The 12,540-nt window shown below is 40.0% G+C and overlaps 1 protein-coding gene across 3 annotated transcripts in view; it reads left to right on the top strand.

Moving 5' to 3' along the window:
* The window catches only part of mst1rb (macrophage stimulating 1 receptor b), a 64,323-nt gene that overhangs the window by 26,695 nt on the left and 25,088 nt on the right, over positions 1-12,540 (top strand). For all 3 annotated transcript variants that reach the window (XM_061874806.1, XM_061874808.1, XM_061874809.1), the window contains 8 exons: positions 1,359-1,529; positions 1,632-1,792; positions 5,084-5,219; positions 5,298-5,434; positions 8,203-8,382; positions 8,480-8,579; positions 8,772-8,990; positions 11,259-11,405. In XM_061874806.1, coding sequence (XP_061730790.1) covers positions 1,359-1,529; positions 1,632-1,792; positions 5,084-5,219; positions 5,298-5,434; positions 8,203-8,382; positions 8,480-8,579; positions 8,772-8,990; positions 11,259-11,405 — 1,251 coding nt within the window. The remainder of the gene's footprint in view (positions 1-1,358; positions 1,530-1,631; positions 1,793-5,083; positions 5,220-5,297; positions 5,435-8,202; positions 8,383-8,479; positions 8,580-8,771; positions 8,991-11,258; positions 11,406-12,540) is intronic.

The raw sequence follows: 12,540 nt of genomic DNA, 5'->3' as shown, positions 1-12,540 counted from the left end.
CAATTACAAAAAAAGCATCTTCTGTAAATCAGATTATTTAATTTAATGTATCATAACGTTAGTTATCGAGCATGGACAAAACATACTTTATTTTCCAGAATACCTTATTTTATCCAATTATGAAAAATGGATGGAATTAGTATTTGTGAAGTATTTTTAGAATTTAAACCTTTGTTAAATGTGACATGTTTCTTTTGTTTTTTACTTGGCTTCAAGGAATTTAGCTAAATTCCAATTAATTTAATTCCACTTTCTGCAATTCCGATTTCACATCATGTGGGGTGGAGCCAATTAAATCCAAATTTCAATGATTTAAAATAATAAATTTAAATTCCAAATTTGTAATTATACACATGTCTAAATGTGATATGATTGATTTAGACCAGTTCTGGGCAAATTAAGGCCCGGGGGCCACATGCGGCTCGTTAAGCTTTTTAACCTGGCCTGCAGGACATTCCCAAATATTTTTTTTTTAGATCTTTAAGATGGAAAGTGTAGCTGCCATTATGATGTGCAGTGATGTTTCAAATTACCATAAGTCTTGAACTATACAACGTATTTTAATGGTTGGAATCTGTGCTTCTGTATGATATTTTAGTGACTAGTGTTGTCCTGATTATTTTGATACTTTTCGGTACTTTTCTAAATAAAGGGGACCAGAAAAAATTGCTTTATTGGCTTTATTTTAACAAAAACTCTTACGGTGTGGCGGTATGGTACCAAATATGATTTATTAGTATCGCGGTACTATACTAATACCCGTATACCGTACAACCCTTCTAGTTACTATGGTACTCTACGTCACAGCAGGTCAGACGAGGCACCAAGCAGTGTGGGTGGGGAGCGTTTCCACAGCCTGAAATGCGGGTGTCAGGGACAGACGTGGAAGGAGATTTTTAAAGGAAGTTCTAAAGCTTTGTGATATATCAGATTGTAGATTTTTTTTTTCTTTTTTTACCCTTCACGTTGATATTTCGCTGTGTTTGTTACTTTTGGCTTGAATGTAAAATATGTCGATTGAGAGCGGGTGTGACGTTCATATGTCTCAATATTCAAGGTTTTATCGTTCGTAGAAAAATTCAAATTCCATTCCGTTTTTAAGGCAGTGTGTCATAACATTTTTAGCATTCAATCAGACTTCATCGTGAAGTTTTGTATTAGTTTTCCAAACAATAGATATACCGGCCCCCAGACACATTTTTTTTCTGTAAATTTGGCCCCCCGGGTCAAAATAATTGCCCAGGCCTGATTTAGACAATGGTCTAAATCCCACTGGTAAGTGTTGGTTAATATACAGAAACATGCAACAAACTGTAGTCTTTCTCTTCTGATTTATTAATCATTCATCTTTCTTCCAGATGATTCAGGTCCCCCAGAGAGGACCAGGCTGTCAACACTTCCTGACCTGTGCCATGTGCCTGACGGCCCCTAAATTCATGGGCTGCGGCTGGTGCTCCGGTGTCTGTTCATGGGCGAGTGAGTGCTCCGATCGTTGGAGGAATGAGTCCTGCCCACCAAGGATCACCGGGGTCAGGCTTGTTCTTGACCTTGTTATAAAATCAATATTGTTTGTAATTGCTACAGATAATTTATTTCAAAGTAGTGCTACATATTCTGCTTTATTGACGCAGTTCTTTCCACGGACTGCTCCCCCTGATGGTCAAACAGAGTTAACAGTGTGTGGATGGGAGTTCCAGTCCCCTTTAAGACCGCCTATTACCTCCAGAACCCACCAAGTCCGACTGGGACCGACAGTATGCATTGTGCTTCCAGTCAAGTCTAACAACACACAGTGAGTAAACCCCGTACTGCATGTTAGTTTGAGCAAATTGTAATATACTGTATATGTCATATACTGGGTGACCCAAAAACAGAGCCCACATATCTTTGAATAAATCTGTTCATTTTAAATGTTCTTCTTTTCTTTTCTGTATATGCAAGTTGAATTTGTGCATGAAATATTGGAACAATAGTCTTCCCCAAAATGACTTGGTCAACCAAGGAAAAACATTTTGCGTGGAGGCCTATTTCTCCGACAAATCATACACTGTATTGCTTGCAAAATTGCAGAAAAAGTTTCAGTGATGACGCACTTTATCAGAAAGCAGAATTGTTGATGGGGTTTGGAAGGTAATATTAAGAAGACTATGCAAAATCTGAATTCTAAAATCCCAAAGAGGTAGGGCTGTATTAGAGTAAAAAGTTTCATAGTTGAATCCGAGTCGTTAAATTTTGCCCATCGCCGACAATCAGTCAAATCTCTGGTGTTTTTTTTAAAGAAAAATCAACTAATGGTGATATGTAAGGGTGTAACGGTACACAAACATTTTGGTTCGGTACGTACCTTGGTTTAGAGGTCACGGTTCGGTTCATTTTTGGTACAGTAAGAAAACAACAAAATATAAATTTTGGGAATTATTTATTTACCAAATTTTGTAAAATCTTCCACCAAAAATATTTCTCTTGGTGGAATATTTGATGTGAAGTAATGGGAACCTTGGATAGGTCAATAATTCATAATAACATTGATTTTGATTCAATATTATAGAATAGAATAGAAAATACTTTATTGATCCCTGGGGGAAATTCAGCAACACAATTCGCTCACAATAGACAAGAATAATAATAAATAATAGGGGTGTGGGAAAAAATCGATTTGAATACGAATCGAATCGTTTACGTTGTGCGATTCAGAATTGATTCTCATTTTTTAAAAATCGATGTTTTTATTTATTTTTAATTTATTATTATTTTTTTTAATCAATCCAACAAACCACTACACAGCAATACCATAACAATGCAATCCAAGTCCAAAACCAAACCTGACCCAGCAACACTCAGAACTGCAATAAACAGAGCAATTGAGAGGAGACACAAACACGACACAGAACAAACCAAAAGTAGTGAAACAAAAATGAATATTATCAACAAGTGTATCAATATTAATTATAATTTCAGCATAGTAGTGATTAAAAATCCCTCATTGACATTATCATTAGACATTTATAAAAATAAAAAAAAGAACAATAGTGTCACAGTGGCTTACACTTGCATCGCATCTCATAAGCTTGACAACACACTGTGTCCAATGTTTTCACAAATATAAAATGAGTCATATTTTTGGTTCGTTTGACAGTTAAAGCAAATTTTCATTATTGCAATCAGTTTTACAATTATAAAAGCTTTTCTTTAAAAAAAATCTACTACTCTGCTAGCATGTCAGCAGACTGGGGTAGATCCTGCTGAAATCCTATTGAATGAATATAGAATCGTTTTGAATCGGAAAAATATCGTTTTTGAATCGAGAATCGAATCGAAAAAATAGATATATTATCCAATTGTGACCCCAAGAATCGATATTGAATCGAATCGTGGGACACCCTAAGATCCACAGCCCTTATAAATAATATAATATGTATTGTATATATATATAATATATTAATAATATAAATATATTCTACATATACTACATATACTCACCATATGTTTGTTTTGAACAATGACAGTTTAAAAGAAAAAAAAACAGCTTTGTTTTATTAGTCAACAATTACATTTAACCTTTAAGCTTTTTTATTTCACTTTTATTTTTTTGTTTATTTGAATAGTATTTATAGAATGTGCCGTGGGCCTTTAAAACATTAGCCGTGGGCTGCAAATGGCCTCCGGGGCACACTTTTTACACCAAAAATTAAATCTGATAAACCTATGGATAAAAAGCAGACTTATGCGCTCTCTCTGTCTCTACCCCTCCCTCACGAATGCTGCTGCGCGCGCAATTTGTTTTGTTTTTAACCTTCTTAACACTGAACGTACATTGAAAATACATGCAACCATAACTCGGGGTGCCGGACATTTGGGGCGTTTGGGGGGCTCTGCCCGGGCGGCCCCGTGGCGGGGAAGTGTGGTCAGGACTGACCATACGTCCTCTTTTCACCTGACATGTCCTCTTTTCCGGAGCTGTCAGGGCGGAGTTTCTTAAATGCCTCAAATGTCCGGCATGTTGAGTATTGTTTACACAACGCGCAGTACGCTACTTAATTTGTCCATGTGGAAACTCGTTCGGTACACCTCCGCACCGAACCGTAAACCCCGTACCGAAACGATTCTATAAAGTACCCGTACCGTTACACCCCTAGTGATATGTATTAATGCAGACTATTTAATTATTTTTTTGGGAATTAGAATATTTTTGTGCTAGTACTTGTGTAAGTACTAATACGAAAACATTCTAAGTTTGTCACACTTACATGATCTTCCAACCAACGTGCAAAACCCAAAACCAGTAATAGAGCTTTAACGTGCACTTACAGAGGTAGAGACCAACTGTAGTTACTGACAGTGGTTTTCTGAAGTGTTCCTAAACCCATGTGGTGATATCCTTTACACACCGATGTCGCTTTGTGATGCAGTACTGCCTGAGGGGTTGAAGGTCACGGGCATTCAATGTTTGTTTTCAGTCTTGCAGCTTATGTGCAGTGATTTTTCCAGATTCTCTGAACCTTTTGATGATATTACGGAGCGTAGATGGTGAAATCCCTAAATTCCTTGCGATAGCTCGTTGACAAATGTGGTTCTTAAACAATTTGCTCATGCATTTGTTCACAAAGTGGTAAACTCTTGTTTGTGAATGCTTTTCTACCCAATCATGGCACCCACCTGTTCCCAATTAGCCTCTTCACCTGTGGGATCTTCCAAATAAGTGTTTGATGAGCATTCCTCAACTTTTTTGTCGCTTGTGCCAGCTTTTTTATACATGATGCAGGCATCAAATTCCAAAGAAATATAACAAAGTTTTTCATTTCGAACATAAAGTAACTTGTCTTTGCAGTCTACTCAATTGAATATAAGTTGAAAAGGATTTGTAAATCATTGTATTCTGTTTTTATTTACGATTTACACAATGTGCCAACTTCACTGGTTTTGGGTTTTGTATTTAAGCAAAGTTTTACTAGTAAAAATTCTACTTTTTAACCAAAGTCTACTGCAATGGACGGAAAGCTATAACAGAAGACTAGTCGTGTAAACCTTTAGATATTTCATGAGCCGTGACATGCTGATACAAAAATTTCTTTTTTTTTTTTAGCCTGGTTTGTAAGATACGCTCCGGGACCACTGACCTGTCAAAAGCAGTCAACGTTTCAGTGGAAGTGCATGAAGCCAAGTTAGAGGGACGCTACACTATTGACGGGAAGGCAGAAATGCCTGGCTTCACATTTCTGGTAACTGACCTACTGTATCAAGCTACAACACATCACATTGTAAATATGCAATGACTTAACTAAACACCTGTCCCGAAGATTCCTAATGTCACAGAAATACAACCCAACTACGGCCCTCGCATTGGTGGAACGTTGATTACAGTAACTGGGGCGCACTTGGATGCTGGAACCACAAGGAGAGTTACACTCAATGACGTGCCATGTCCAATTATCAGGTATTAAACTCTACTGGGTTGTTTATCAGCAAAAATGTATAGATTTACAGCTTTCCCTTAGAACAATTGAGATAGCTCATTCTATAATGTCGGAAGCATAGTCGTCCCTGCTGTAGTCTCCCGTCCAAAGGCAAAACCTAGTAACTCACTTCAAGCTGATTTTGAGAAAACAGAGGAAAACCAATCTATCTTGATGCTGTCTTACAAAGATTTACAAAGTCATCAAAAGTTCAGATGTTTTCTTGAGCTTTCATTTTCTAGCTGATTGAGCCATGGATTGAATCTGCTCTCATGAACGTGTGCCCTTTCTCCAGATATTTTATTACAATCTCGGGTGGGCCCCATTCTGCGTTTGCACATTGGGCAAGAGCCGTGTACAGCGTCCAGTTTTTATTTTGACCTCCACAGTTATCTGCCCAAAAGAGTATGCAAGGGGAAGAATCAAGAACAATACATTTAATGAAGGTGTTTGCAACGTCCTGGGCCAATCTTCCAAAGATCCCCTCGTGCCATAATATCACATAATCAGGTTGACTGTCGGCCCCCATTCGTGCAAATGTCTCATTAAAGACAATAAGGCGACTGACAAAGAAGCTTTGATTGGTCCCTTGAGATACTAGGTTTTACTGTTGTATCTTCACGGCTATGTGGTAGTTGCTAGGTCCTGCCATGCGCGTAACAGCTTACTTACGGAACAAATTACAATATCGCATACACTAATGTAAAGCATATCACCTAGGAACTCCAAAATTATTATCAGCTCAGTTTTGACCAAAATTGAGTTACTGGGTTTTGCCTTTGGACTGGAGTAGTGGGCTGCCCTATTTTGCGTAAATAAGCACATGTAAAAAGGTCAATTATTGAACATAATTTTACTGAAACCTCCCCACCTTTTTTCTTTCCGTCATTGATAAATAAAATGGCAAATTCCCCCCAAATTCTCATTGCCCCTCGTGGTACACAATGTTGGTGCTGAACATCCACCCATTCATCCATTTTCTACCGCTTGACCCTTTTGGAGTCGCGGGAGGTGCTGGAGCCTATCTCAGCTGCATTCAAGCGGAAGGCGCTTTACACCCTGGACAAGTCGCCACCTCATCGCAGGGCCAACACAGATAGACAGACAACATTCACACTCACATTCACACACTAGGGCCAATTTAGTGTTGCCAATCAACCTATCCCCAGGTGCATGTCTTTGGAGGTGGGAGGAAGCCGGAGTACCCGGAGGGAACCCACGCAGTCACGGGGAGAACATGCAAACTCCACACAGAAAGAGCCTGAGCCCGGGATTTAAATCAGGACTACTCAGGACCTTCGTATTGTGAGGCACATGCACTAACCCCTGTTCCACCGTGCTGCCCCAGTGCTGAACATATGTAACTTTATGTTTTAACTAGAATACGCAATTTTGGGAGAAATTGCATGTGCATGCCCAAGCTGAACGGAAATGCTAAGCACAGCGTGACGGCCAGATAGCGTCGATTAACAAAATACTGTATTTCCTTGAATTGCCGCAGGGCATATAGTATGCGCCTGCCTTGAATTACTGCCGGGTCAAACTCGCTTCGCAAAATAATTAGCGCATGCTTAGTATTACCGCCTGGTCAAACTTGTGAAGTCACGAGTGACAATTCCCCTGTCATCATTTTCAAAATGGAGGAGGCTGATTTCAATACTGGTAATTTTAAATTGCATAAGGGAAGAAGATTAAGAGCTATTCAATAGGATTTAAGGTCCAAGCTTACATCATACTCAAATTTTACTGCATGCCTTTGGTAAGTGCCGGAGTGAGAAGAGGTTTTAAAATAATTAGCGCATGCTTACTTTTACCGCATGCCTTTGGTAAGCGCAGGAGTGAGAAGAGGTTTTAAATGAATTAGCGCCCCGGCGGCAGTTCAAGGAAATACGATATGCGTTTTGTATTGCAAAATGAGCAGGAAACGCTAGCGCACTATGCGCCATGTTAGCATATTGTCAAATAACAAGTTATAGAAGTCTTTTTGTGGATGATATGTATGACTACAAAATTAGCTAGAAAAGCTAACATGCTAACAATTAGCATGTGTCAAGCACCAAGTTATGTAACTCGGGGGTGTACGCCTGTGAAGTAGGCTAAAACAATGTTAGCATGCTTGCATTTTGACTTTGGAACAGTTCAAATCGGTTGAGAAATGTGGCTGTAGTAACACTAATAGAGAATAAGTGTAATGGGAAAGCGTAAAATCCACAGTGTTTTTCAGCATTCACACTGTTATGTAAAAAAATATTTTGCAATGAAATGATTTATCTCCCATAAGTTTGTTTAGCTTGATTGGCAACACTAAATTAGCCCTAGTGTGTGAATGTTGTCTATCTGCGTTGGCCCTGCGATGAGGTGGCGACTTGTCCAGGGTGTACTCCGCCTTCTGCCCGATTGTGGCTGAGATAGGCACACGCGCCCCCCACAACCCCAAAGGGAATAAGCGGTAGAAAATGGATGGATGGAAGTTTGTTTTAGTACAAAACTGCATTAGATTAAATTCAAGTTTTGTGGGATTTATTTTTTTTTAATGGGGTGGGATGGCCTCAAAATAAATGTCTGCTTAGTGCTCAAATGTATTTTTTCATTCTGGTTGGTAGAATGAACAAAACAATCAGAGAATATCTAGTGATTAAACTGCTTGCTCCTGTTAATGACTTCCAAAGTATTTATGAAAGACACTTAGTCTCTTGATGATTTAATGCTGATTATTCACACTTACTGTCCTCTACATGTCTCTTTGCAGTGTGACAGAACCTAAAGGCAACATGTCGTCCATTATCTGTCTGTCGCAGCCTATTTCAGAGGTGAGGGACGTCCCTTTGGGCGTTTTCATCGACAAATCTCCTATTGTCACCACAAAAGTATTTTACTACAAAGAAAATCCGAAGATTACAGCCGTCCTGCCTGACTGCAGCTTCGACAGGTACGGTAGCGAGACCTGGAGCTCCAAGCACATGCAGAATCGATGCTCAATGTCATAAAAAATGTAATTCTTATAAATGTCTGTTTATTAACTCTAGGGGGTCAAAAATTGTGGTTGAAGGAGAGAACCTGGATTCAGTTTATCGCACCACCATCCGCTTCAAACCTAATGAGAGCCACCTTAAACCTGTGACAAGGGTACAATTAATGTTCATTATAAGTGTACAATTTAATACAAGTAAAAACATCTTACTGTACCTAGCAACTAATTAGTCACTTTTCAGTTTACAACACCTTTTTCTACATCATATTGCACACTACCAGTGTCATACATTAATGTAGTGACTCGAGGACTTATGACTTAATGTATGATTGTTTGTTTGGTTACAGGAGTGCATCAGCAAGGCGTCGTCCACGAGGATGGAATGTGTTACTCCTGTATTTCTGCGGGATGAGACAGAAGAGGGATTTCTTTCTTTTAACATGGATGGTGCAGTGGGACTTTGGAACAAAGAGTTTTCTTACCACCCCTACGGCCGGCCAATACCGTTTGAAACAGAGGGACACGAGCTGCATCTGTACCCTGGTTTTGATGAAGTTTCGCTACACGTAAGGATCTACAGGGATATCTACCGTATATTCCGGACTGTAAGGCGCACTTTAAATTCTTTTTTTTTTTACCTTAAAACTCCACAGTGCGCCTTATAACCCGGTGCGCCTAATGTATGGAATAATTCTGGTTTTGCTTACCGACCTCAAAGCAATTTCATTTGGTACATGGTGTAATGATAAGTGTGACCAGTAGATGGCTGTCAAACATAAGAGATACGTGTAGACTGCACTATGATGGCAATATGACTCAAGTAAACAACACCAACATTTTATATGTTCCATTGGAAATATAGAACATTACACACGGTGCTCAAAAATCTATCAAAATATTTTAATACCACTTTGGTAAGCTTTTAAGTCGCACCACTTAATGTGCTTCAACACACGAGTATTATTATGGTGTGTGTATAAGGTAAGATATATTATCCGGCGTTTTGTTTCGCAATATTATGCAAAGCAACTGTTCTTATCTTCTGGTACCTGCTGATCTGTATTTGGGGTCTGTATAAATCCTGAAAAATTGCGCGCTTCTGCCTTTGTAGTCCGTGTCCGTAATCGATAAGCTTCTTCTTTTTTTCTATCTTCTTGTTATGGGACTTTCATCCTCCGCTGTTGCTATTTCTAATATAAAGTAGTGTAAAGTTTTTACTTAAACTCGCCGTGAAAGCGCTAAAACATACCGGTGTAGTGAGTTTACATTATTCACCCAAGGAACTTTAGTTATTAGAGAGTTCCGGTCCGAGGATTTTTCACGGGACACATTTTCGGTGTTTTTTCCGGATGAGGAGATGCTGCTTCGTTATTGATTTAAGTAAAGTCTGAATGTCATTAAAACAGTTAGCTCCATCTTTTTACACTCCTTCCACTCCCGTCCTTGCACCGCTACAACAAAGATGATGGGGAGAAGACGCTGCTGATAGTGAACCACGTAAATAAGACCGCCCACAAAACAGCGCATTCGTAAGCAACTGTCAGAAAGCGATTTGAAGATGATCTGTAAAACATAATCCATGCAACATTTTGACCAAATAACCACCATTACATGTTATGGAGACCACAAGGTAATGTTTTCCATTTAGAAAATAAAAATAAAATAATAACTCCTTTAATGCTCCTGACATCTCCCTTAGAGATGGGGTGAGAAGTTCAGTCACCCGAGAGACACTCGGAGTAGAGCCGCGGCTCCTTCTCTTGGAAAGGAGCCAGTTTAGGTGGTTCGGGCATCTTGTGCGGATACCTCACAAGTGTCTCCCTAGGGAGGTCCTCGTTGCATGTCCCACTGGGAGGAGACCTCGTGGCAGGCCGAGGACCAGATAGGGGGATTACATCTCCTCTCTGGCCCGGGAACGCTTCGGGATTCCCCAGGAGGAAGTTGCCAATGTTGCTCTGGAGAGGGAAGTCTGGGGGTCTCTGCTGGAGCTGTTGTGCCCGCGATCAGATTCCGGACAAGCAGTTGAAGATGGATGGATGGACTCCTTTAATGCGCCCTATAATCTGGTGCGCTTTATATGTGAAAAAAGATAAAAAAATAGACCGTTCATCGGCAGTGCATTTTATAATCCGGTCCAAAAAAATAGGGTAATTGCACGAAAGGACCCATAGCATCCAGATGACCGAGATTTTGCTTAACAAATCCACTTTGCGTATTATCTGACAGTCATTTCCCATACTGTCTTTTCGTTTTTTAAGAAACAGTAGATAGGGATCTTTCTGTGTGGAGTTTGCATATTCTCCCCCGTGAATGCGTGGGTTCCCTCCGGGTACTCCGGCTTCCTCCCACTTCCAAAGACATGCACCTGGGGATAGGTTGATTGGCAACACTAAATTGGCCCTAGTGTGTGAATGTGAGTGTGAATGTTGTCTGTCTATCTGTGTTGGCCCTGTGATGAGGTGGCGACTTGTCCAGGGTGTACCCTGCCTTCCGCCCGATTGTAGCTGAGATAGGCGCCAGCGCCCCCCCGCGACCCCGAAAGGGAATAAGCGGTAGCAAATGGATGGATGGATGGATGGAGTAGATAATAACTAACTACTTGGAATGCCCCCTTCTATCACCCACTTTTTGAAGTTAAAAGTGGATGTTACAAAATGTGCTGAAGCTTGTTATAAAACAAGCCCTAAATCACTAGTGAGTCTGTTGTGGGTAAAATCTCACCTGTAGACATTATTTTTAGGTCAAGAAATGTGAAATAAGTGCCATTGTTGTTGCATTAGTGGGGCCTTTTAGGTCTCTTTTCCAATATATGATTTTCTTTTTTCCCCCCACAGCATCAGAAACTGAACCTCGTGAGCTCCTGTATGACCATCATCATGACAGTGGCAGGCGTTGATTGTGACGCTAAAGTACTGGATAATGAAATCACCTGCAGGATACCCAAAAACATAACAATCCCCAGTGAGGGTCTGCCGGTAAAGGTAAGTCACGCTACTGCTTTCTAGAAATACTTACTGTACGTAGATCTGAAACACATAAAACTTACTTAGGGCCTGATCAACTTAAGATTTGTGCGTATTAAATAAAACACATGCCAACTTCATAGTGCCTGCAAAGTTGCAGGGCTGAGTTAAAATAGTCGAAGATTCAATTTGATTGATTCGACTATCAACCTCAAAGTCTAATCGTCAAACTCCGTGGGAGAAAGACAGACTTACCTGCTGAGAGTATAGGCTGCTTATCAGAGCGTGCACAACAGTGGGTAGACGAGATGCAAATGTAATCATTTAGCGTCTACAATGAAATTATTAAATTAAATTATTATAACACAGATTATGAATTTGTAAAACCGGTAAATGCTTGTGGCCGCTGTTTTCTGCATTTATATTTAGCCGCACGTTGGGAAGCTTAGTGCAGACTGGCACAGTTATGCATATGTGGAGAAAAAACAGCCAATAGAGAGAGATGATCTTGTGTGTATGAACACACTGGAAAGTATTCACAGAGATTCACTTTTCCAACATTTTGTTATATCATAGCCTTATTCCAAAATGGAATAAATCAATGTTTGTTCTCAAATTATACACAATACCCTAAAGCAGGGGTTGGCAACCTTTACCACTCAAAGAGCCATTTTGGCCCATTCCCCAAATTAAAGAAGACAATGGGAGCCGCAATCATTCTGGCGAATATCCGCTGGTGATCACCCATGTAACAGTAATAAGGGCGTGCCATGAAGTCATTGCCATTGACGCCTTCTACAACATGTACAGACAGCTTGCCAGTCCAGCAACATGTTGTATGTGACTTCCGCAGATACACGTACACGACTGCAAGTCATACTGGGTGACACAGAGTACACTGAAGGTTGTGATATAAACAATTTTAACACTCTTACTAATATGCACCACACTGTGAACCCACACCAAACAAGAATGACAAACACATTTCTGGAGAACATCCGCACTGTAACACATTATAAACGCAACATAACAATTACCCAGAATGCTATGCATCCATGACTATTTCACGCTAAATTATACACCCCGCTGGCACCAAAACTCGCTCCCCCCCCTTCCGTGTGTCGGTTGAGGTGGGCAGGGGTGTATAATATAG

Source organism: Nerophis ophidion, linkage group LG16 (assembly GCF_033978795.1).
Source record: "Nerophis ophidion isolate RoL-2023_Sa linkage group LG16, RoL_Noph_v1.0, whole genome shotgun sequence".
Taxonomy (NCBI): Eukaryota; Metazoa; Chordata; class Actinopteri; order Syngnathiformes; family Syngnathidae; genus Nerophis; species Nerophis ophidion.
Note: the sequence above shows the minus strand (reverse complement) of the source record. Positions and strands in the feature narration are given on the sequence as shown.